The 27,239-nt window shown below is 42.9% G+C and overlaps 1 protein-coding gene across 2 annotated transcripts; it reads right to left on the bottom strand.

The window, feature by feature from the left end:
- Positions 1-1,446: 1,446 nt before the first annotated feature.
- Positions 1,447-2,647, bottom strand: LOC147422700 (uncharacterized). Of its 2 annotated transcripts, XM_086503225.1 has the most exons (3): positions 2,384-2,647; positions 1,575-2,284; positions 1,447-1,477 (listed from the first exon to the last, which is right to left on the bottom strand). In XM_086503225.1, the coding sequence occupies exons 1-2, from the start codon at positions 2,579-2,581 to the stop codon at positions 1,598-1,600; spliced, it is 885 nt and encodes a 294-aa protein (XP_086359351.1). In that variant the 5' UTR covers positions 2,582-2,647; the 3' UTR covers positions 1,447-1,477; positions 1,575-1,597. The 2 variants fall into 2 exon arrangements, with proteins under 2 accessions (XP_086359351.1, XP_086359350.1); XM_086503224.1 differs by having other exon boundaries at positions 1,447-2,284.
- Between the last annotated feature and the right edge of the window lie 24,592 nt (positions 2,648-27,239).

The following is a 27,239-nucleotide window of genomic DNA, read 5'->3' on the forward strand; positions in this document are numbered from 1 at the left end:
TGTGTACATACTTATACAAATTGAGGGAGATATATTACAAGAGGCTATTTTAGGATATTTAATGGTCAAAGAGGAAGCTCTTTCTTTGAATTGCATTCATTGGAAAAGCATTGTAATTCCATGCCAAGTCAGGTGCTTTCTACTTATGATGACTGTGGAGATATGTTGCAAGAGGTTGTTTTAGGATATTTAATGATCAAAGAGGAAGCTCTTTCTTGCAAGTGAATTCATTGGCAAAGCATTGCAATTTCATGCCAAGTTAGGTGCTTTCTACTTATGATGATTGTGGTCTTTCGGGTAGATGCTTGCTTGTAGATTATCAACGAATCATAGGCATTTGCAATGAGGGCTATTGGGATTTATTTTGGTAGGTTTTGTGGTGCTATATTCTAGTGTTGAGCATTGTTGGGAGACATTGCTACAAAGGTATCGCAAACGTTGTTTGCCCATGTCAGTTTGGTGGATGCATGTGACTTAGCGGACCACACTAGGGATTACATCTGAGCTTGCACATCAGAGTCATTTGATGTCCATATGTCAGACATACAAAATTACCTTGGTGATTTTGGCATGCTAATAAAGACTCTGAGCATAACTCTTAGAATGAGAGAGTGGTGCAAGATGACTCTCTCGATGCTATACACTAGCAACAATTTTGGATTTCTTGAAGAGCCCTTAATAGCTGAATGCTCTTGTTTGTCAAATGACTAGCCTTCTTCTAAGGTTCATGTCACTTTGTTTGGAACATTGGAGAGTGGAAATGTGCAATTAACGTCTGTAAGAATGGAATAGAGGCCTTCTCGATTGCCATTTGCCATCTCATCTCATTCAAAGGTATAATGTTTGCCATCATCTTGTCACTTACTATTTGCTACTTGAATTAAGTCAGGAAGTAAGAAACAGTTTATGCATTTCAATAGTCATATACCATTTTTAAAATCCTTGCTCCTTTTGGACAGTTATCAAAGCTTGGCTTAAAGATCAGTAGCTCCCAAAAGCCGTTAAAGTGAGTTCCATTTATCCTCTCCCTAACGACTGCCACTTTCCCAACTCCTTACAGCACAAAGACAACCAACGACCATGCCTGGCAAAACGCTGAAGGAACATGGGTCAAATCCTTGACACCAATGGAAGCAGGATAAAGTAACAATTGATGCCATACTCCAAAGATTAAGGTCAATACAAAAGGACAAGCATACCTACACAGAGTCTAGTTGTATCCTTTGTGTGCTTCAGTACGGAAAACATTGTCACATTACAATCAAAACATGGGTAGGCCTAGGTGTTCATTGGTTCTTAAATCAGATGACTTGATATTTTAATTAGTGGAATTCTTATTCGTCCATATCTGAGTTCTCTCTCTCTCTCTCTCTCTCTCTCTCTCTCTCTCTATAAACCCTTGCCAGAGGGGCAGAATCCAAACGTACAAACCAGCAGTAATCAAGCTCGAAAACTGCAAGTTCAATTTTGAGTGAAGCTGTGAACAACATAAAATCAATGGCGCCTTAGTGACAGCACTGTTGTGATAGATTGCTTTGAATCTTTCCTGCAAACCTCCAGGAGACGGAGAGTACCTTACTTAATTAGGTCGCTGAATTCAGGTAGTGAAATACACTGGTGCCAATCTCGAACTTAGGAGCTGTGGATGAGCTTTGCCTCTGGTCTCCAGCATCTTCAAGTTCCGATTGATGGTATTGAGCAAAGCCTTCATCTCATTCACATCGTCCATACTGGTATCTGGAAGGGGACACTGGCCTTGGACTGAACCATCGTCATCCTCAGATGCATCCCCTTCTTGCTGCTGCCGAATGAAGCCCCGCAGTTTGAGAAGAGCATGAGAGCAGTGGCTTCGCAGAAGATGTGTGGCTCCGCTTGCCTTCAAAGAGAAGCAACGATCGCTCGACAAGGCTCCAGCATGAGGCGAAATACACTGTGGAGAAGGTCGCACATCTGTATCAGCTCTTGGCTTTCCACGATTAGCGCCAACATTGCCCCTTGCAGAGCTCGCAGAAGCTTCTGCGGAAAGAAACTCCAGCATTTGCCTGTGCATCTGCGTCTTTGTAGCAGAGCTTTCAGCCTTTTCCGCGTGAAACGATACTTTGCTTCTCGTCTTTTCAGCAGCAGCTTTGAAGGCTGAGCTTTGGCTGATCTGCTGGACGTTTGAAGCGCCGACTTTGTTAGCACTCGCCTTTGCCCCATCGCCAAAGAAGGGAGGCTGTTCGCTTGAGCCAAACGGCTGGACAAGTAGCTTGGCCCCTTCATCAGACGAGCTTTCTTTGGTACACTGTATTCAGGCTCGGAAATGCAAGAAGGTTGATGGCCTAACTAAAACAAGTAGACATTTACAGAGAATTGAGACTGTGAAGGATGAAGAAAACGGTACCGTGGGACTTGTGCAGAGGCTGTCCTCGGTATCTTCAATCACGAATCCTGCGTCCGTATCCTCGGTTGCCTCGGAGAGGATTTCCAAGGGTGCAATGTGCTTCTTGAAGGGACGGTTGGAGGAGAACGCAGGAAATGGGGTGTGGTGATGCAGATTTCCATGCCCGCCATCGCCGCCTGCTGGAACGGGAAACGCCATGCCCACTAAGCTCCCTTGCTCGCGTTGCCAATGCAACCGAATATGAGCATTACTACTGCAGCCATAACACGCTCGCAGCTATATCTATACTTCTATTCTATACTATACTATACTATACTATATACTATATATTAAGGGGATTGGTTTTCCAATGCCACTTGTCTCAATTTGTTTTATTGGGTTACAGTGAGGACAGTGCGCACGGAGAGAGAGAGAGAGAGAGAGAGAGAGAGAGAGAAAGGGGGGGGGGGGGGGGGGGGGGGGGGGGGCGGCCGAAGGCTGCTGGCCACACTAGTTAGGCTAACATTTGAAGACGTTTTGGACAAGCCTCTATCACAAGAAGATTTAGAAATTTTCTCATGCAAAAAAATGGAGTCTTGTCTTTTTCAGCGTTTTTCATACAATGCATAACATCATGAGCTTCTGGGAGGGAGGCACCGCATCCCTAGCTAGGTACGAATGGCGGCAGGGGACCGCCGGCCCGATGGATACTATATATTAAGGAGACTGGTTTTCCAGTGCCACGTGTCGCAATTTGCTTTATCCGGCTACAGTGAGGACAGTGCGCAGAGAGAGAGAGAGAGAGAGAGAGGCGGCCGAAGGCCGCCGGCCACACTAGTTAGGCTAACATTTGAAGACGTTTTGGACAAGCCTCTATCACAAGAAGATTTAGAAATTTTCTCATGCAGGAAAATGGAGTCTTGTCTTTTTCAGCGTTTTTCATACAATGCATAACATCGTGAGCTTCTGCTCGAGAGGCACCACATACCTAGCTAGGTACGAATGGGGGCAGGGGACCACCGGCCCGGTGGGGGGGCCGGCGGTCCCCTGCCCCCATTCGTACGTAGCTAGGTATGCGGTGCCTCCCTCCCAGAAGCTCATGATGTTGAGGTAAATCACAGTGTGAGAATTATTGTGAGAATCTGTCCAAAACTTCTTGTGTATTTGGCCTCTATTGCCTATTGCCTCTTTAGTATTTAATCAATCAAAGCTGTTTGTTGTTTGCCTTTGAACGCATGTCTCATGGCAACCATGGAAGGCCTTACAACCCACTGATGTAAACATATTTTCGCTTCACATGTGCTACTTTGAAACTTGATATATGTTGGGCCTCTGTGTAAAAGCAAATGATATGTATAAACATAAGGCGTAAATCGACGAAGTGTGAGTGGATGACTCAAACACAAAGGCATAAGCTTAAATTCAACTAAATGCATCTCAAAAACTAGTAAGTGAATTACTCCAATGCATTATGCAATCAATTGCTCATTCCTAAATCTTCTCATAACTAGATTCGTCTCAAAGAGCAAGTGAATTACTCCAACACAATTGTATGATTACTCTCAAATCTTCCCCCACCTAGATTGAGCTGATAGAGTGAGTGAATTACTCCAAAACAATTAGATGATTGCACTTAAATCTTGTTTTTCAACTAGTGCCATCATTAAGTGTGAATTGCAAACTCCAACACAAAGTGTATTTATATTACTATCAAGGGTGAACTTGCACAACATAACAAGAAGGCAATTTTAGGGTGTGATCTCTAAGTGTGAGTTGCACACTCCAATAGAAAGGATGCATATAAATAAACAAAAAATAAAAATTTGCATTCAAGTGTGGATTTGCCGTCCAACACTAGAAACAAACTTGTAGTTTTAAAGTCTTTGTATGTAGTGAATTGATCTCCCCCATTCAATGTCCTCAACATAATCCAAGAGATATGCCCAAGAGAATAAGGGCATGGGAGCATTGGCATCTATATAGCATGTCTGAGATGAGGGTTTGTCTCCATATACCTATTTTCATTGGATTGCACTTTGAGAAGGATAGGCCTTCTTATGAACTGTTACTTGGACTACATTTCTAGGAAGATAGGGACAACAAAGGCTAGCTAGGAAAGCTTTGGACTTGTCAAAGTATCTAATACTTTCATGCAAACACATAAGAACTAATCAATGAAAAGAGAGTTTTCCATTAATAAGATCCTTTAGAGGAGAACCGTAGGTAGTGTAGTGCTAATTTCTTAGCATCATTTAAACATTTAAACGTCAAGTCACAAAACACAACTCTCACAAGGAGATACTTTTTACAATACAAACGTGTGCTCTTACAGAGCTCCTTGAACCAACTTGTTGAGGATGAGATTTTCTTGGTCCCCCCCTCCACCAAAAGGACTTTTGTATTATGATGCTCTCGCAAGGAGATACTTTTTACAATACAAACGTGTGCTCTTACAGAGCTCCCTTGAACCAATGAAGATGATGAGCTTCAGGATCCGATTGACTTCACATGGTGTAACCCTCTCCTTCCCAAGCCCTCAACATCAGAGACAAGAGTGGAGGCGGAGGTGTGTACGCATACACACACATAAGCATGCAAGTTTCTTTTCCACATTGGAAGAGAGTAGATAGAGAGAGTTTTCTTACTCCTCTCTCAACATACATACGAGAAAGAGACAGGGAGTGTGTGCATACTACAATACACTTATACTATTTTTCTTTTCACCTCCGCTCTCGACATCGACATCATATTTTTGGATTGCAGCATCGGCAAAAAATCGTGAAGGCTTTGGCGACTTCGGCATAGCGAGCAATAGAGAGAGCACATCGGCCTTCTTGGAACTCGACTTCTAAAAGGTGTTTCCACTCAACAACAAAAATAGGCATCAACATTGGCATCGGATTCGACATCAATATAACGATGTTTACGACAGTTACTGCTTGGCTTCTTAGTGCTCTATTTTGCACAATTTGTTTTTATGTATGCCTATTGTGGTTCAATTATGTGATGCTTAGCCATTGACCGCTCATAGGTTACGAGTTTTCATCAGCTTGCCAGACTCACAGGTAGGTTTTACAAGTTTTCTTGGCATACTATCCACTATGAGTCTGTTGTTCTTACACTTGATAGGTTTCGGTTACCATATGCATGGTATTAGTGGTTTAATTTTGCCTAGCCTAGTTGGCTACAATTGATATGTTTTGTTAGTGATAGATTCTAGGTTTAGTAGGCCCTTTCAAATGCCAATTTTGGGTTAAACATGGAGTCATTTTATGGCATATAGTGTCCAAAAATTGGATTTCCATAGGTGAGCGCAAAATTAAGGCCATTTCCAATTGGCCACCACCTACAAACTATAAAGGAGTTCAAAGGTTCATGGGCCATGTTGGTTATTACAAGCGGTTTATTTTAAACTTTGCCGAGATAGCTCACCCATTGTACAAGCTTCTTAATGAGTTCCACTGGACCGCGGAGTGTGACCATGCTTATAAGTTATTAATTGACAAGTGCTCCCATCCTACGAGTGCCCGATTGAAATGTAATTTTTCATGTGCATATTGATGCATCAAACTTTGCTATTGGGTGTGTTATAGCTCAACCAAGAGAACATAAATTGGACTACCCCATTAGCTTTGCAAGTTGTCAATTAAATGATGCCAAGAGGAACTACACCACTACAGAGCGAGACGGGTTGGCTATGATTTATGCAGTAAAGATATTTCGCTACTACCTTTTTGCCAACAAGTTTGTTTTCTATGTGGATAATCAAGTATTGTTGTATTTAGTAAATAAACCTTGTTCCATGGGAAGAATTACACGATGGTTATTAATTCTTCTTGAGTTTGAATTTACCGTTGTGGTGAGACTTGGTAAAAGACTTGTCATGGTGGATCATTTGTCTCGCATACCCAATGGTGAAGCCCCTAATGGAATCAATGATGAATTTCTCGATACTTCCCTATTCCTAGTTGAGACCATGCCTGAATGGAGTGAGAAGATTGTGAACTTTTTAATTAACGGTTTTCCACCCAAAGAGCTTCGTAAGTATATAGCTCAAAAACTATTAAAGGAATGTGAAACTTATTCTCTAATTGCAGGAACTCTCTACAAGCTAGGAAAGGATGATATTCTTAGACATTGTGCTTGTGAGGATGAGTATTTATACATAGTGCAAGAAGCCCACATGGCTTTAGTCGGAGGACATTTTTCAAGAGAACTAACTGCTAGGAAGGTGTTGCAATCAGGCTATTGGTGGCTTATCTTATTCAAGGATGCATCAATTTTTGCAAAAGGGTGTGATCAATGCCAATGTTACAAGATCACACAACAAAAAGATAAGATGCCTTTACATCCTATTAAAGTGCCTCAACCATTTGAAAAATGGGGTTTAAACTTTGTAGGCCCAATTAGTCTGGCAGCTCGTAACACTCAATCTCGATATATTATTGTTGCCACTGACTATGTGCCAAAGAGGGTGGAAGCCAAGACGACACACGAGGTTGATGCAAGGTCAACCGCCAAGTTTCTCTTTGAGAACATTATTACACAATTTCATTAGGAAAAAATGGACTCAAATTTGTGCCTTGTAATAAATGCCAGCGTAGAGAGAGATAATAGGAAATTCATTTAACCCTTTTTCATACGTGTTTTCTAAAATCTGGATATCTTATTCATGCAAGGTACGTTTATGAAAGGTACGTTTATTAAAAAACCCATAAAGTATTCCAGTCATGATAACACTTCTCTATGCGCGGTGGCTACTGAATTCAATGCCGAATATCTTAATCTTTTGCATTTTTGAAAACTAAGCTCTGTTTCCTCGCCTCCTTCTTCCCCCCATTCCCTCTTGCATTCTCTCTCTTGCGTTCGATATTCAAATTGTCATTCTTCAATGGTCCCCACCTCCTTCTGCACACAGTTTCCATCAGTCATGTCTCAATCGACACTTGTAGCTTCTCCATGAAGAACTTCTACAAGGAATAGGAGAAATGTATATCACATGCACATAGAGCTCTCACGAGAGTATGAACCACTTTGCAAGAAAAACAAACAGCAGATGATTTCTGAAGCTTCGAAGGAAAACTTAAGATCATAGGACATGAAAAATGTGGATCTTTGACTGGATGACAGAATGTATCCAAAGCATCCCATCACAAACTCCACTCCACCTTTTAAGGATATTATATCCTTAATAAACTATGTGGAGATGGCCACCATGGCTTGTATGGCTACACTAAGTAGTTGGCTACAAGAAATGACGTTCTGCAACAAGAGAGAGATATTGTATACAATGAGAATGTCCTCTTACACCAGAAAGTTGTGCAATGTGCTCAATAGGTTGTTGAAGGAAACAAGGAGACCATCAAGGAGATTACATAACAACTCAGAGGAAAAAAAACAGCGCTGGGTCTTCGCCAAAGAGAAAGAAAACTAAGAGACATCGAGGACTTGAAAGTTGGCTCAGGAGGAATGAAGAAAAGAGTGCAAGCCATCAAGTGAGTGCATCTATCCTTCTTAGGTTTATATTCATAAACTCTCACATCTCTTACTGTTAACATGCTTACGTAGATCTTTGCTTCACCCTAACAAGGAAGCGAAGCATAGCACAACCACCTTCTTGGCCCATTACGGGCTCATATTGAATCACAAAAATGTAGCTGGCCTCTTGGATGATAAGCGCTATGGTAAGATTGTTGCTAAACACCTTGGAAACCTTTTAAAGGAGAACCAACTCCCTTCACGGGACGTTCAATGATTTGTAGATGAAGCTGGTATATCCAATAAGGGATATCCTGTCATTTTCAAGTATGTAGCATCATTTGCAGTGTTGTTCCACTAGAAAAGGGTTTTGCATCATTTGCAGTGCTGTTCCACTAGAAAAGGGTTTTGATTCTTAACTCTTTTTTACTCAGGTTTGTGCAAAGACAGGTCAAAAAGTTCCGCATCAAGTGCAACTTCTTCCAAACCCTTTCTCTATTCAAAAAACAAGAGGGGAAGTCAATGAGGAGGTGCTTCAAAAGCTAGGAAGTCCTTTCCGCATTGAATCGACATATAGATCGCCATAAGGAGAAGAAATGGCTATGATAATTATGACAATATTTTTATGATATCATCGTGCTACACTCATACATTGTGCAGTTGTTCAATGTCACTACTGAAGAGCGCAACGACGTCTTGAAGTTTGTCATCAAGCTAGATGAGTGCGAGCTTGTAAGGAGACAAAGGTTGAGCGCGTCACAATAACACTTATGAATAGAGCTCTGGCTGCAAGCATTGGACCAGATGATCCTTGAAACTTTAGTGTGCAATCTGAGCACAAGATTTTCCCTCTTGCGACGTTTAAGGTTTGTAGAAGTTATGTTTAAGATAATTTATCGTTATGTTTCAATTGAATTCTTTCGAACGTGCATTGTAAAAAGTTTAAAAATTATCCTTTCAGGTGCACACTAAGAACATCGATATATTGAATTGGGTTTTTTATCGAACAAACATACCAGAAATAATAAGCGAATAGAGAAATGAAAAGAAATTGGATGTGGAGGGCATGGGATCCTACAATGTTGAGTGGCACATGGCTGGAGACCTAAAAACCTTGAAATGCATGTACAACGTTTCCAAAGGAGAAACAAGCAAAAGCCCTTGCTTGTATTGCATGGGAGGGGTTCACATCCTTGACAAACCATTTTGGAGGAGAGCTCCGGATAGCATCTGCGTGACCCTAACTTTCGACCCATTTGGATATCCCATTATCTAGAGTACACATATGTACAATGCATGAACTTTGTAGAATAATAGAAAAACTAATGTTTCTCTACATCTGTTTTGCATGGACCAGTCAACCTCTCTCTGCAAAGCAAAGGGAAATATGAGCCTTAGAGACGGCCTTCTCAAAATGGGTTTGCACGGAGGACATGTTAAGATAGAGCAGGATGAGAACAAATCAAAAAATGACCAGGATGTTCCAAAGAAGCTGTCCATTGGTGGTGTGAAATCCCGACTCTTCCTTTCAATGCCCACAACTAGACGAAAATGCAAAAGCCAAAGTGCACAAGAAAGACAAGCATTAAGATATAATAGGTGAAAAAATCTGCACAATGTTGTAGTTGACCATGTAGACATGGTGCAACAAGGACTCGCAAAGCTAAGGTATGGAAAATTTTGAACGCAATATTCAGGTTCTGCAAAACCGAATTCATGGACTGATGGTGACTATACAAATTTCCAAGAAGCCATGGGGACCTACCATAAATTACAGTACCATGTAATGAGTAATAAGTGCGTGGACAAATCAACATATTACTCTCGACATGGTACTATAATTTATTTGAAGACATGATATCTAATGCAAATACGCATCCTTATAATGTCTGCATGCTTTGTGTGCAGCACATTATCTGTAACCACATGCCTTGGTTTGCAAGGCAATATGGAAGCTTGGGTGTTTGGTCTATTCAGGGCATGGAAAAAACCCACTACCAAGCTTGTACTGGCTATTTCAGTCACACTCGACATGGAGGTGGTGCAGACAAAGCAAATAGCTTAGAGGAGCTACACCAATGGACGTATCAAAAACTAATGCACATGTCACATCACAAGGAACAAGTCAAACAAAGTTAGATTGGCCATGCGGTGAGATTAGCCAAAAAACAATGAAGAAAGGAGATAGGGGAGTTATCGTCTACGGCTAGGCAATATGCGGATTGGTAGCTACAAAAACAACGCGTCGGCATAACTCTCAGCTATAGCAAGTTCCAAAAAATAAATTTAATGTATCTAGAAGAATGGATGTAATTTCAACTTTTCATATCGTGAATGATGGTTCAAGAACAAAAATACATTGCAAGACATTGTTACATAATCGATTTAACTTTGATGCATAAAACAAATACATTCTATTTATTTCTAGTCATCTGGAAATGATACAGAATATTTTGGCCTCTTGCCCTTACTTAAAGGACCCTCTTCCTCATGCCTTGGTCTCTTTGAATGACACATTTTGTCATCAACATCCATCGCAAGCACGTTGAGCTCAAGCAATTGGGTCTCCTAAGTTGCCTCAACCTGCGGGTCCTCTTCTATAAGTTGAATGATTGGCTACTTTTGTTTCAACGGATCATGTTTTCCATATTGTGGCAACTGGCATGGGTCTGTGATTCCACAAGCTAGACCATATGCAACATGTGTCAAAAAGTAGCGACTGCACAGGCCATACATGCCATGTCCTACACCAAAAATTGAGACCGCTACTTGCTTGTCTAGCAGCATCACCTTGTGTGCGTTCCATCTGATGGCTGCACCTCCTAGATATCTTGAGAGTGTTTTCAATACAAAAAGGGAAAATTCAGCCTTGTCTTCAGAGAAGCTAGAATGGAAGCAGAGGAAATTTGGAGCATTCAAATTCTCTAAGTACTGACCAAGAGAGGAATTCTTTCCCAAGTCTCCTTTACCTCATCCACGGGGACGAGGAATGAACTTATCATAATAGACTACGAGCTACGAGAAATAAAAGCCAAGTGTTAGTATATACACATGAAATTCTCATATAGGGAAGCAAAAAAATATTTATATAAGAGTATACCTCCTGATTTTTCTCTTCTTCGATTAATGCAGCATTCCATAAGTCAAGTGTACTCTCGTTTACAAAGAATGAGGATGGCGTCAATGTCGTTGATGGAGCACTTCTCTGTGATTCTAAGCCTTTCTTGTACTGCCCTGAACTCTTACTCCGTTGGAAGTGTCGCGGCACAAGCCGCTGTATCCTTGTGTACCATTGCAAGTGCCTCTGTTGGTTCGATAAACTCACCCGCTGTTACATGAGCATCCATGACAGAATACTTGTCATCAATATGATTGATTATACTGCCATCCTCTTGTATATTTGGAGCGCTTATAGCAAGGCAGTAGTCCTCTCTCAAGTGAAACAATTCCATGATATCATTGAGCATTCATAATGATGATCATCGATGGGGACGGTAGGGAGCACATTTGTTGGCAAAGCTCCCTCTCCATATAAACACCTTCTAAAACACACAAAGCACCACTAGGTGGTTGCACCAACTTGTCATCAATGAGTGAACGATGACTGCTGTCGGCCTCCTCTGCTGTGTCTCGGTGATCATCCATATTAACATTCAAAAAGAGTATGAACCCAGCATAGTATTCTGCAACTCGACACTTTCCATTATATACAGGACATCTGATGTCATTCCTGCGAGATTGCAGTGGCAACTTGAGGCTGCTTCTGTAGAAAATATCTTTCTTTAAACAATCAGAACTGATATCGTTCATATGAACATATCAACAACCCCCAAACTCAAATGTGCCGCTGATCGTCTGTTGATTGTATGTCTGATAAAACTTTGCAATGAAACACTAGGAAAAATATGAACCCTCTAGCGGCCCTTTGGAATTAAGGTTAATTAGAGGCGAGCCAATAGGAAGAAGGTGGTGGACACATTCTATACCCTCAAAAAAGTAGGGGGACAAGGTAGCCTTACACCTCTTAATGGCCTCTTACCTAGTGAGAAGGTAAGGGATGTGGCTAGGGGAAAGGGGGGGGGGGGGGGGGGGGGTGGACCACTTTGATCTCTTTTCTCCCACTTTTTGGCCCACATTCAAAAAAACACTAAAAAATTCAAATTTTCAAAAAAATTCAAATTTCAGGTTTTCCCTCCTTTAAAGGTCCCCAAACCTATTTCATGGTCAAAAAAGTATTTTTGACCTCCAAAAGTAAAAAACGTGCACTAAAAAATCAAAGAATTGAATTTTTTCTTAAAATTTCAAAATATCATTTTCCACCCTCCAAAGTCTTTCCAAACCTATTCTATAGCTAAAAAGTGAATTTCTCTCTCTACAAATCCCTTTCCAAGCTCTCGATTGCTGCAACAACCACATGCACCACCTATAGTCCAGCATTATCTCTCTGCTAGCTTTCTCCCACCTCCATTTGTAGCACCAAGCAAGTTTCTCCCCCATCTCTTCCCCTTACCCACCACATAGTTTCACAGCAAGCTAGCTCCTCTCCCTTCTCTTACCTCCATTACAACATGAAACAAGATTCTACTTATGGCTTTCAATGTTTAGGCTTCACAACTCTTAACACTGCTGATCAAAGTGGTGCATAATTGTTGTATTACGGCCTCAATGTGGCAACCGACCTTTGGTACACATGAGCTAGTGCCAAGCATGGGTTTATCCAAGGTCACAAGATGAGGATCTTGGTAGACAACGGTGCTTCGCACTTTGGGTGGGGAGACTCAATCAGTGAGCAGCCCCCTATACACATGCTATGTATAAGGTATACAAGTCAGTGGGCACCGAGACTCTGGGCGGCCGACAAGGCATAGGCGCCTATACCCCAACAACCTCCCACTTAAAGGCGATTGTGCCTTTAAGCAAGGGAACCTAGTCTAAAGACTACAAAAGGCGAGAGAAAATCGCTCTCAACCGATGCCCACTGGCTGGCTGTGATCGTGTGCATCCGACTGTCCTGTTTTCATGTAAGTCCATACACCACGAGACGTACCGCACACGTACTGCAAGTATGTACGCAATACCTGCATATCTCCCGCGTGCACTATGCCATCATCAGTCAACAAACGACTGACAACCCCAACTGCAAATGCTCCCACTACAGCTGCGATATCCGGTCTCAAGATCAGCATCTCATACATGAGACCACCGAATGCCGATGCAATGCTAGTGGGCCCTGCTAGCTCTACGGAGCATGCATCAACATATATATCCCAGGCAATAGGCATCTCTGACTAACAAGGCGTGTGAGCCACATTCATCTCCTGACTGTCCGCAAAAGACGCATCAACCTGTCGTGCAACCTCAGGGCAAACCAGCTACTCTAGGTGTCTGTTGGAAGACATATCCTGCACAACTATATCCCCATGCTCACTGTCGAGCATAGAAAGGAATGATTGCATAATCGCTGACGTCTCAGCCTCCTCTACAATCATCCACTGCAAACATGACCACTCAATCTGCTGTGACTCACTAGAGCTCTCATGCTCTAACTCCTTATGCATAGACTCTTGCACAACTTCCTCCTGTTGTGACTCACTACAGCAAGACCGCTCTACCTGTCTATCCTGCATAGAAGTATCTCGCACAATTGACTCTCTGCTTTACTCAGTCACTAGCAAAGCATGTATGTCTGACTCTGTCACCTCTCTATGTGACTGCTCAAGTCGTGCCCCAACTGTGTGCACAACGAACTCACTACTCTGCACTCCATGCAAAGCATCCTGCAACCCACAAGCAAAAGACACTCGCCTTCTCTCTCTCTGTCTACCTGGCTGCATGATCACATTAGGAAAAATATGGACTCTCCTTGGGCCTTTTTGATTAGTGAAGGCTTAAGGGAGAACCAATGAGAAGGCTCTTGGGATATCACCTAGAGGGGGAGGAATGGTAGGGGTGCAGCCTAATTGTCTCCCTCTTCAATGCTTGGTTCTTAGAGAGAGGTGGGAGGTAGGCTGGGGGGGGGGGGTAAATAGGAGGAGAGAGGTGTCATAAAAGAGGGAGGGACCCCCAAAAAAAAAACGCGCATGCTTAAAAACCCTAAAAATTGAATTTTTTTTAAAAGTTCCAAAGTTGACCCATTTGCCTCCAAAACTGCCCCAAAACATAAACTAACTTAAAAAAGTCAAATTTTCCCCCCAAAATCCACTTTTCTCTCTCTCCCTCATTACTTTTCTCTCCCACACTCTCCCTCTTCTCCCTCCTCCCATTCTCTCTCTACAGTCAAGGCAGCCATAGCCAAAAGCTTTCCGCCACTCTCTTCCTCTCTCTCCATAGCTCCCCCTTCTCTCACACCTCCATCAACCCTCTATAGTCCCACACTCCATAGCCCACATCTCCACTATCCTCTCTACCTCTCTACCTCTCACTCCTCCCCTCTTTCTCTATCTCCACTGTCAAAGCCACCATAGTCAGCTCACCTCACCCTCCCCTCAGTACTCAACTCTTTCAAATCCCTTCCTAAGCCCAACTTCACAAGCATGTCCACGCATAGACGGCCCAAACCAGAGATAGAGGAGATTGTGTTGCACAATAGAAAAGACTCAGAGGGGGTATGGATCCCACAAGTATTCAAGAAGGGTTCATGGATCTACATGCAACCGTCACGTGCTGGACCTCATTGCGTACGGTGTCGAGGCGTATTGGAACATCATTGGAAGGGCCGGCCATTGGCATTCAAAGAAACAAAGTCCGGAATGGTGGCCATCGTGCAACACGTCTACAGTGCAGCTGAGCTCCACCTCAAGAGAGCTTCAACTCAATTTGCACCTCATTGTAAGTTTTCATGGTTTAGCTATCCCATGCATATGTCATGTTTACGTTTATGTGATCATTATGTTTAACTAAGGGCATTTGTAAAGATGTTTTTCCATCCAGCTTAGTTGAGGAGCAGCCGCTTGAGTGCCTCTCAGGCACGTTCATGGTTGTGCATGCTCACATTGGGGAGCTTATGTTTCCTAATGTTTCATCGAAAAAACTTACCGAGCAGCAAATATTCATGTACTCCCACAAGTACGTGGTGCCGAAGTCAAGCCAAAGCTATGGTAGGTTAGAAGCCGTGGAGACACCCTCATTGCAGAGTGCAGAATGGCCAACTCCAGACCATTGGGCTTTGCTTTCTTTCAAGCGCAAGGTGCTGCAAGATTTCCAAGGGTCCCTAAAGTTTGGTAAGGCAACCAGATCGGTGGGTCTCAGTTGGCATTGTGCCATTCATTTGTTTGTGCATGCATTCCTCTCTCTGCTGATTGTAGAAACACCAACAATGTTTGTTTGCAAAGAAGTTGACATAGATGCAATGGACACCATTCTAGGTGTCAATTGGGGCTATGTTGACGGTTTGCATGGTGGTGACCGTTATAAGTGCAATGTGTCCCCCACACAAATTTGCCTTCGGTATTTGAAAGCAAGGTGTACCTTGTATGCACGGTTTAGCTATGAGAGGTGGATGCACAAACGTGGCAAATGGATACCCTTGCAACTGACAGCCGAAGAGATTCAATCCTTTGAAATTCGTGTCCGCATGCCCAATAACGAGGTGGAGGTAGTTGCAGTGAATCCGCATTGGACTCTTGCCAATCTTCGGGGACACTTTGTCATAATGGGATTCGAGGATGTCGGTAATGCAAGTTTCAAACTAGAACAACGCAAGGTCTGCTTTGTGCTTGCTTAGCTACCTTTTCTTATTTTTTGTGGGTTTTTGTATTTTGATTGGCCATTTTTGGTTGTATAGATTGGAAGGCGGATGGAGGCCACTATGCCTGTTTACAAAGATTGGGCTACAGACGAAATCATCTTGTCTAAGTGAATTGGCTTGTAACTTTAATCGTTTATATATTGGATATTTTATTAAAGATTTTGAAAAGTTTTAAGGTGTTGTACTTGAGTTTTAAGGTGGTGTAAATTTATTTTTTAAATGCATATTTTTTATTTTTTTCGAGATGGAATATGTCTATATAAGGAGGACCACCTCCTCATTTCACCATTTTTATCCCAGCATTGCAGAGAGACCTAGCATACCCAATCACGCAAAGAGAAGAAATGGATGCTACTAGTGCTTTAGATGCATTCCTTACTGAGGTTGGGCATGCAAATCGCCCTGAGCTTCAAGCATTTTTCACAACCCAACCCGATTTGGAAACCACCTCGACCCTCCACTCTCAATCTCTTGAGCACATTACTTCATACATTTCCACGTGCATGGGGAGATTCATTGTTGAGTTACCAAACCGGCCAGGGCAATGGGTCCCTGAAGGCCTTCTCCACCACATCTACCAAGGGGATAGGCCATTTCATTAGCGGCTTGCACGCTTTGCCACCATAGCACAACCCGCCGGACAATATGTTCGGCTTGAAGCTATGGATGTGCAAGCAATGAGTAAGGGAAGGATCGGAAACACTTTTTTCTCTGTTCAGGCCATAATGATCTTCCTCCTTCACGAGTGCCCAGTAGGCCCTGACGTAGTGCTACCTCACTTGCAGATCGGCGGGGTATTGGCTGATGTGAAGGACCCCAAGCCCGCGGCCATTGACTCATCCGAAGAGGAGAGGACGCTTGCCTTGACCTACCCTGTAGGGATTCAAGGCCTCTTGGAGGCCTCTCCATCAGTCGGTTCATCCTCCGGATTGCCAGAAAGAACCACCACTCGGGATGCCATCCCTGAGGTAGAGATTACCCGCTTCTCCTCCATTGTGGTGGGTGGGGAGGAGTTTGTGTTTATGCACGATCTGGAGAAATCCTTTGAGCTTCGCATGGATGAGTGTTTCGCCATCCTCGATGCCCATGGCAAGTTTGATCTTGATACCACCACCTCCCATGACGATGATCTCCTTCTGCCGATGGGGAATACTTTGGCGGACACAGTGGCGATCGCACAAGCCGAGGTGGCAGCGGCCGAACAGGCCAAGGTCTCTGAGGAGGAGTTTGTGGCCGTGCAAGCCATGTGTTTGGCTAAACGCGCAAGAGTGGATTCACCACCACCTGCTGCAACATCTGTTTTTCTTGATCCAAAGGGAAAGTCAAGCGTGGATCTTTACTTGCACCCGGATGCCGATGAGGAGGATCATAGACAAGAGGTATAGATGCTCACTTACATTTGATTGTTACAAATGATTTTGTTAATGTTATATGATAATTCTGTGCCATATCTCAGAAAACCTATGTTCTGCAGGATGTTCTGGAGGTTGACGCCTGGGTGCAACGGTCAGGGGGAGGAGGACGCTATTCGGACCTCAAGCGGCACTTGCTCACTACCTCGGCACACTTCCCACTCGTGTCGTGGTGTTTGTCCATGCCGACTACTCTCCCAATGGTCGCTACAACATTTTTGCTCTCCGTTCACTCTCCAAGGCGTTGTGTTTAACAACACTTGCCCAAACGGACAACCTTGTAGTGTTTGTAAAGAAAGATTTTGCAATATCCACTTTCGGTGTAAACTTTCGCGGGCGCCTTATTGCCCATGTCGGCATGAACCAAGCTGTAGGGGTTAATGACACCCAAGAAATCACAACCACTTTACTTAACAGGGAGCCACCCCAAAAGGCCAAGCGCCAGAAAATTGTAATTAGAAAGATCCTAAAGAAAAAGCCGGATATCATGTAAAGCATTGATTTCTTTAATGAAACTACTTTTTGCTGTCTATGACTATCTTTTTTGCAAGGTTTTGAATTTCTTATATGTTGGGCTTCCATTGTGTATGAGAAGCACCATAATTTCTCCTATGACTACTAAAGGGTCTGGCAGGCATTAAAATTTAAAAAATGCATACTTTGTTATATCTAGGCTTCCAAATTTATGTATGTACCTAGTAAAGGGCTTGGAAGTCCCTAAAATATGCTGCCACAAGGGCGCGCATTGGGGCTTTCCATCAGCTGATGAACTGTGCAAATGCGTGCCCTTGTGGCAGATGAAATTGGACACATCTAAGAGTATACCCAGGTACAAAACAGAGTGACAAGACATTAATACCCAGTTGCAAAAGAGAAAGACATGGATACCCAGGTAACCTTAAGCCCATCTTGCCCCAGATACCTAAAGTTGTATCAACAAACCACAAGAGTAAACTGTGGAAATATCTAAGCCCTTTTTGGAGTATAGGAGCATACCCAGTTACAAAACAAAGTGACCAGGTAACCTTAAGCCCATCTTGCCCCAGATACCTAAAGTTGTATTAACAAACCACAAGAGTAAACTTTGTGGCAATATCTAAGCCCTTTTTGGAGTATAGGACTGACATGGACTAAGGGGGGATGATTGTCAGCAGCATCTATGCTAATTGAAGCATTGAAGCAAACAAAACATACTTATTTCTTGTCAAAATTGTCTGGAAACCACTGGAAAGTGTCTGGAAATCACTAGGAAAGGCTGCCACAAGGGCGCGCATTGTGTCCATCCATAGGCCTCTGGAAGCCCCAAATGCGCGCCCTTGTGGCAGCCAATTTGGGGGCATTCCAAGCCATTTTCAACACTTTGTAGATGTTTTTGCCATGCAATAGTGAGTCACATAGCATGGATACATCAGGAAGTGCATGCCCCACTTAGCCAAGGTGCTAAACATAGGCAATTTTTCACAATAACAAGCTAATGGCTACATACATACAATAGAAGGTAGACAAAACTTGAACCAGTGCTACATTGCATGGTACAGAATTAAAACAATACAATGTGCAGTGGGGTATACAATAAAAGACGCTTATATTCAAATTCTTCCCAATACAATGCACAAAGTGGGATATACAATCAAAAGACGCTTGTATTCAAATTCTTCCCAATCTTGGAGTTCCGTAAATACAAAAAGGTTGATGCCTAATTACAAGCTACTCCTCATGGCGCAAACGGCGAGCAAGCTGCATATCCTTGGGCATAATGGTTACACGCTTTGCATGGATGGCACAGAGGTTAGAATCCTCGAATATGCCAGTTAAATATTGCTCTTCTGCCTCTTGGACTGCCTCTATGGCCACGACGCCCATCCGAAACTAAGTGTTGTACAATTGCAAAACCTCCCTGCATAGCCTTGCAAAAGGGGCCCTCCGAATCAAGAGCTCGGTGCTCTTTTGATAGTGTTGAATCTCCGCAAAAGCACGGCTGTGCTTTCGTACCTTCTGAGGTCGATGTGGAGGTGCATTTTTGGCACGAGTCGGGGCAGCTTGCTTCCTCTTCTTGTAGACAATACTCTTTCTCTTTTTTTTCTGCACAGGCACTTCCAACACCTCATAATCTGATTCCACCCACTCTCCATCTGATTCGTGCTCTTCACTATTGACCGGATGTGATGGTGTAGGTCCACTCCCTTTAGGAAGTGTCTTACCCCCAATAGACATGTGATCCTGATAAGTTTGTATTTGGACGCCAACCCATGGGGCATCTTCATCCGTTTGCGTCTCTTCGGAGCCTTCTAATGGTTGCTTTTGGCTATTTGTTTCTTTGCCCTGGTCGCTCTCATCCTCCCTGTTGCCATCAGAATCGTTGGAGTCCGATGAATAGACAACAAGGTGATGCTTCCGTCTCTCTTTTGCTGCTGTAGAGGACTGGCTATGCTGATTTGAAGCTCTAGCTTCTTCTGTGTGGACTTCACCTTGAGCTTGTGAAGTTCCAGCTTCTGTTGCTGTACCTTTGAGTCGTTGGCCATCCGGCCCCTTTGGATATGCAATCCTAGCCATTTGTTTTGTTCTTTCCATGGTAGCACCTAGTAGGGAAAATGACAAAATGAGCCCCTTCAACCTTTAAATAGGTTTTTTTGAGATTTGGGCCCTTTCACACTTTGCGGCCAATTGAGTGAAACTCAAATAAAGCAATTGAATTTGAAAACTAAACCTGGATCATGCGGACGACTGACGTGACGCCCAAACACTGCCTTTTCGATATTTAGTTGCACGCCAAGCTTCATGGCCCAGGGACGCTCGCGAGCATTTCCACTTCTCGGATGCTGCAGTACGGGAAGCATTGCGTAACTGCTTTGCTAACATCGATTCTCTTGCTTTCTCAATAGTACGAGTTCTCCCAAAGGTGTGCCTAAAAAACCAGTTAAACATCTCTTGGAGGTAGTTGGAGTGTGAACTACCACCACCATGCCGAGTATTCTTGAAGTAGACTCCTTTTGCTCGATAGTGGGACTTCTCCATGCCTTGCGTGCTCCATATATCAAGCGAACCATAGCGGTCCATGAAGTATGCACCATGCGCATAGAGAATGTGCTAAAACAACCAAAAAGGAGATAAGCGAATAGAAAAGTTACATTTTCAAGCATTGCATATGTATTAAGTCCGTTAAAACAAACCATGTAGTGTGTAATCTTGCTTTCAGACCATCCGTCCTTAGCGGCCTTTGTGAATTCATAAAGCACCTTCTTGAACTCCTCTCGCTGCTCAATGGTGGTGCTTGAAAGATTCATCAATTGCACAACCTTTTGAAAGGATGACCATACTAGCTTGCGTTGGTTAGCAACCTCCACATTGGGATCTTTGTCCGTCGTGCATGAACACAAATCTTTCCACAACTCCCACCGCTTCTCACTTGCTAGATCGACACTTGCCTTGGATACCTGCATTGGAGACTTTGACATCTTCTTGAAAAATCGACATGCCTTGGCTCCATTCATGGAAACCTTCTGTGCCACCTCATATGTCTTCTCCCTACAAGTCTCTGCTATAATGTTCACCCTTGATCGGTGACATCCAATCTCATTAAGGAGCGTCTCCACCCCCTGCAAGGAGTCTTTTGACCGTTGAAGGGGCTTCATTGTGAAAGCATAATCAATGTGATGCTTTAGGATCCTATCAAATATTCGCATAAACGCATGCAATGTACAAAAGTGAACATTGTTGAGGGAGAAAGGAATAATGGGGTTCCACCCAGGATCTTTGCTATCCCTATTGGGCACCTACAGCATATCACATGAAAGAACCGAAGTTTACCACTCCCTATTTATATGGTCATCATTATCTTCGTCCTGACCTTCCACTTGAGTTGCTCGACTTGTCTTGTGCCCTTTCGTACAGAATGGACAGGGAAGTAAAGAATTTGCACCTTGTTTGCATCCAAGCATGCACTTTATGGTCTTTAGATCACCACCTAAATGCCATTCAACATCAAACTCCCCACGTCCTGGAACCATGAGCCTTTCACCGTTTATTTGAGCTTTAATGACCTCTGTGACCCATGGAATTCTACTGAAAATCCATGCAAGGACTTCATGTGTCTCTTTCGGAACTTCAATTGCACCAAGCCGCCATATATCCTTCTCTGATTGCACACTAAAAGAGGGCTTTGTCGCTTCACTCGAACTGCAAGATTGCTTGGCATAAGCTAGGGCTTCATTCATAAGCGTGATGCTCATTCTCTCCAACTTTCTCCCTTTAACAATTACACACTCATCCAACTTCAGCACGAACACAAGCTTGCCTTCAAGAACTGCCAACAACATAAAGCCTCAGAATGCTTGTTATGACACATCATAGAGCATGTATGCAACTCTAAACTAACCTGCATCACTCAAATTGTAGAAAACAGCCATGGACTGCTGCAATCGTATCAAGTCCACAAAGATATTGTTGAATTTGGTGTAAACAAACCCTTCGGTCCGCAACACACTGTTAGAAACAGCACCGCTTCCCTTCCCACGGCCCTTCCTTCCTTGTGATTTGCTACGGAGCGGCTGAAGAGGCATCGTGTCTTCAATATACAAGTAGTCCCCTAATCGGTGAACAACATCTTCATTTGACACCTTCTTGGCAATCTGCACTCTGTGAGGAAGTGGGAATAGGTTTTCCGTGACTCCTCGACTTCTTAATGCATCTTTTAACACTTGATGTATTGCTTGATAGCCCTTGGTACTAACCCCAACAGCATCACAAATATCCTGAATATCTAGATCAGTGACAATATTAGAAAAATCACTAAGAACTCTCTTAGTGATTGCGTCTTTCAAGTGTTTTGCCTCTGGAGCATCAAGCATCCCAATAAAATCCTCTTTGTTGAAACAAGAACGAAGTAAAGTAGCCCTAGCTTCCGAATTCTCGCCGCCGCACGTTTCTTGGACGAAGTTCCTATTGCCCAAAACAACAATGATGAGCCGTATTAGACTTAAACAACATGAGGGACAAAACATGTTACCTCATAGCTGTCACCCTTCGTTTTCTTGCACCTCCACGTGGTGCAAGAGTCTGAATTTCGGACAACTCTCGTTTCCTCACCCTACCTCCCATGGCAGTACTCTTCATGTGTGAAAGAGTATCCTCAAGCTTTTTAATTACATTTTCCTTGGTTGTGATGGTGCTCTTTGCCTCCTCAAGCGCACTAGTAGCTGTTTGCATCTGATCTTGAAGATTGTGGAAACTCCCATTGAGCAACTGCCAATGACGCAAGTAGATCTTGGACCGCGCAATCTCGTGTTTGTTGAGTCTCTTGCAGTAGCCCAACAAACCTTGCTCTCCATTTCCAACGTATTGCAACAGTGATGGAATGTTTGTAAAAGACGGATGAACATTGAGAGAAGGATCCTTTGGATACAAGCATCCGTCTGTCCAGAGATCCACATTCTTCTCCCCTTGAGCGCGGCGTTCGTTGGCTGAAGGTAATGTACCCAAGCATGTTTTCTTTGTCGGAATATACTCTTGAGGTAGGCGTAGGAAAAGCCCTGGAGACCTACCGCGTGAAGAGCTTGCTGGGACATTGGTCACGTCGTCAAGAGGCATTGTAGGATGGAGAGATGGAGCTTGAAGGATGGAGAGATAGAGCTTGTAGGATGGAGAGATGGAGCTTGAAGGATGGAGAGATGGGTGTGTAGGTGCAGCAGCAGGTGCAGGTGCAAGGGGGATGGGTGTAGGAGAGGAGCTTAGATTAGGAGGGAAAGTTTTCAATTTTGGGGGGATTTTCCTTAAAGTTTGGAGGGAGTCAAAAAATGTTGAATTTTGAGTAATTTAACTTAAAAATATTTTTTTTATTATGTGTATATGTTGGGGGTACTTTTTAGGGGGGAATAGAGTTTTTTTGAAAGTTTTTTAAAAAAGTCATTTTTTTGACCTCTTTGACCCACGGATTTGCTTAGGTGGCATGGGAGAGTTAAGAGGCCACTTACAAGTTGGCCAAAAAGTTAGAGAGAGAAGACCCCCTACCCCCCTACTTTTCAAATGGTTTACCCCCCCCTTCCCTACTTTTTAAATGGTTACCCCCCCCCTTCCCCCTACCTTTTTAGGGGTCAAAGGTGGAGGAGACCCTACCAAAATAGACCCATTCAAAGCCTTTGTCCCCCTTAATCTTGGCAGGCTTCCTTTAAATTAGGGATTCTTATAAGGCCCATGGAGAGTCCATTTTTTTCCTAATGACAAAGACAACACTGTCTCTCCCGTGATCCACATGCAATGGGTAACCTGGACCACTCTTGGTACCTCTCTCAATCACTAGAGAACCCAAATGCATCACAAAATCTCACTCTCGAAGCGAAATCTGACATCCACAATCTCTAAGCTGACCAATCGATATCAAACTCACTGTCAAATCTGGTACATAGCTCACATGTCATAACAAGTAAGATGCACCACTCGGTAATGACAGTCTCACATCTCCTGCACCTGCTATCGCATGCACCGATCCATTGGTCAAACGTACACTACCAAGCATCCCGCTAGAATAGCTACAAAACCATTCACGATGCAACGTGACATGAAACATAGCATCTGCATCTAGCAACCACTACAAAGGGAGTGCACTATCCACATGTATAGCATCTTGTGCATAGCTCGAGGTAAAAGTGACATCCCCGTCACTAGTATACTCCGACACTACATCTGCGTCAACTGTCAAAGCAACTGAGTCCATGTCATCACTACATATATCTCTGAGACTGCCATGTCTCCTACAATGTCGCATACGATGAAAACAGCGCAGTCTAACATGTCCAGAATGACCACAATACCAACATGTCACCTGTTGGCGTACTCTTGAATGTACATGTCTCACACAAGTCCTTGATGACTCAGATCTATCATACATATCATGTAATCTGCGCCAAAGTGCTCTCGAAGTAGTCTCATACATAACAAGAGCATATACAGATTTCGCAAGGTGCAAAGAGAGCGTGGATAGTGCCATCTCCTCTAGCTCCTGCCACTGATCGTTAGACATGTTTGAAGGTCTACCTGCATAACCACTTAATGGTCGATGCAACCCTTGCTGTGTCAGTGCATCAAGCATACAATCTCTCCATGCCACAAAGTCTGACCCATCAAACACGCACATCTGTGAGAGGTCACAATCTGATCGATCACCTGTCTCTGCCATGAGCACAAGTAGCAAGCTAGATAGCAAAACCACCTCACCAACAACACCTAGAAACTGTCTACAAGTATGGCTAGAAACACTATGTAAAACCTGTGAGACACACTCCAAAATAGAGCTCCCGCAATGTCAAAAATAACTAAGAGCTGTAACTCTACTCTAGGTACAGTAGCAATGAAATGCACTCAGCTAATCCAAAAGAAGCAACCTGCAACGAGAAAATGCTCTCAAAAAAGAGCTCACCAACACCTACAATGCTCATGTGAATCCACGCATAAAATCTCTCGCAGTAGTGTAACCACATTGTGCTCCACAAATGGCGATGATGCAAATCCCAAATGCCAAGTGTACGAGGCTCCTGTAGAGTAAACCAAGCTCTTGTATGGCTGTAAAATATGGTTGCAAATCAGCCCCAAATCAGCCCCAAAATTCAGCTCTTAAACAACTGCATAAACAAGTCACAAACGTGTCCCAGATCAGGAGCCATACATGGACACCTGCAAAGAGGAAACAATGGCTGAAAATTCAGTGCCCAAATAAGCCCTCAAACCTGCATGTAAACTTGTAAACCTGTAGCTGAAACCTGCTGAAAAACCTCAAGCCATTAGTGCTCGAATCTGGCTACCTAGCTCGTAGCCACACAAGCATACATCACAATATTCATTCCCGTGAGTGTGCCAAGGTAATTGTATGCCTGTCAAACCGTGAGCTAATCACCAAGCCCACACTGTGCGGTATCGATGCATACATGCACTAAGCTTCCACCTGCAGAGAACACAGCACGTAGTCACTGAGTGCAATCGCAATCACAACCTTGATCGCATCAACTTATGCACATAAAACAACTGGGAAAATTTTGCCAGAGTTTCGATGCACAATGGCTATCAACAAAAAATAACCATTTTCCTGCAAGCTCAATACAATGAGCAATCAGTGCGCATCAAACTACACTCAACATACATGCATAAGCTCTGCAAACCTGTGTCCAACAAATGCTCACAAAGAGTACCACAGGTGACCATACATATCATCCACAACCAACCTCTGCACTTGCTCACAAGATCTACTGCTCACCACATAAGCATACATAGAGCATTACCCGCTCAAAGACCATGTATGCAAGCCACAACACTGCAGATGAACCACTCAACTGCAACTGGCAACACCTGTGGGAGTACTAGACTCAACTTGTACCTGGGAGTCAAACCTGATCTTGTAACACCTGCAAATGCTCACAATCGAGCAAATCAAACCAATCCACCTCCTGCTTGCCAATCTACACAAGACGGGTTTCTTTGCGGCTGAAACCTATCTTCTGATGTAGTGCTCAGAATGAAATTTTGAGGGCATAAACAGCTTCGAATGGGGGGTATAACTTCAGTTCCACTAATGGAAATGCCCCCGGAACACCGAGTGTGAATATTCCAAGCTCCGGATCCAGAATCTATCTGAAAAGTACGCGCACGTGTGCGATTACGCAAAAACGCACTGAACTTTGCTGTGATACCAATTGAAGGAACTGTGCAGGAGAGAAGAGGAGGGAGAAGAGCACACGACACACAGATATGGGTGGGGAGACTCAATCAGTGAGCAGCCCCCTATACACTTATGCTATGTATAAGGTATACAAGTCAGTGGGCGCCCAGACTCTGGGCGGCCGGGCAAGGCACAGGCGCCTATACCCCAACAACTGGGTGGTGCTATTTGGTTGATGGATTTGCACCATCTATAGTTGTGTAGCATGTGATTGAGTCTCACAATGCAAGTAAGATGTGCTATCTATGGAGAGTCATGAAATATTTTTCTTATAATTTATTCTTTGTATAGTTGTCATTAGATTATTAGAATGATATCATTTTGTACTTTATAACTTTGTGTTGACATAATCTATTCTTTACTTACAGAGAAATTTTTTTCAAAGGACATGAGCAAGCAACCAAGTGCAGAGATGGAAATCACTATATTTTTGTTCCATGAGGAACTTTTAACTACCATGTTAAAGGATTTTGATAAGAATAGTAGAATTTTTGTAGAATCTTGAACCAATATGTACTCTCTAGGAGCTCTTATAAAAGCCATCCAGATAGTACTACTATCTTCCCTAGTGTCATAGACACACAAATACTCAAGTGTATATGAATCTCTAGATGAGGAAGACAAATACTTGTAGGAGACGCCTAACAACAATAACATTGTCTCCATTTGTAATTATTTTCATAAGGCTGGATTCCTCTATAAATGCATTATAAATATGTTTTTTTGTTAAATGGTGTCACATTGAGTGAGAGTATTTAATTTAGATTACTGGAGTTCCATACAAATTTGAGAAATATTGTTGACCTTTATGGATATTTTGATTTGCCTATAACACATTTCAAGTCTCAAGTCTTGATCACTCCACCATGAAGAAATTCAAGCAATATTTTGATTTTAGTTTAATCATTAATGGTTATTCTTATTAAAGTGGATCATAACCTTTGTCAAGATGTCCTCATTTGGGGATGTTTAATATATATCATTAGCAACGTTTCACAAGTTGAGAAATCTAAATTCTTGCTTTCCAACATGTTATTATTTCCATACTATGCCTATGCAGGGCTTCACTTAGAGAAATGACAACTTGAGATGGAGGTGTCGATGTATAGGAGTGACTTATTACTGGTTCGTGCTTCATCATACATATATTGTAAAGCCTTTGAGTTTCCACCTTTTTGAGTAGTGTTGACAAGTTTTTGGTATCAAATCTTCTTAAATATCCCTATTCATGGTAGTTATCTCTTTGGTATTGCTAAAGATGATACCAATAGCTATTATCTTGTGAACTTAACTGCTAAACTGCGGATTCGATTTTTACTTTTGAGCACCTTGGATGCAAATTTTGAGTGGATGTGTTTTTGTCACTATGATATATTTTATCTCAATAACTACCTTTCCTAAGTAACCGAGTATAGGCGGGGAGGGAGCTTTTTGAGAGAGCTTTGTTCATAAAATGGACCGGCTAGCAAATATACTGAAAAAGCTCTCTCTATGAGATTTGTGCTGGTTTCTCCAATATTATACAAAAACCTCCCT

The sequence above is a fragment of the Adiantum capillus-veneris genome, chromosome 27 (genome assembly GCF_014529385.1).
Source record: "Adiantum capillus-veneris isolate H3 chromosome 27, ASM1452938v2, whole genome shotgun sequence".
NCBI lineage: Eukaryota > Viridiplantae > Streptophyta > Polypodiopsida > Polypodiales > Pteridaceae > Adiantum > Adiantum capillus-veneris.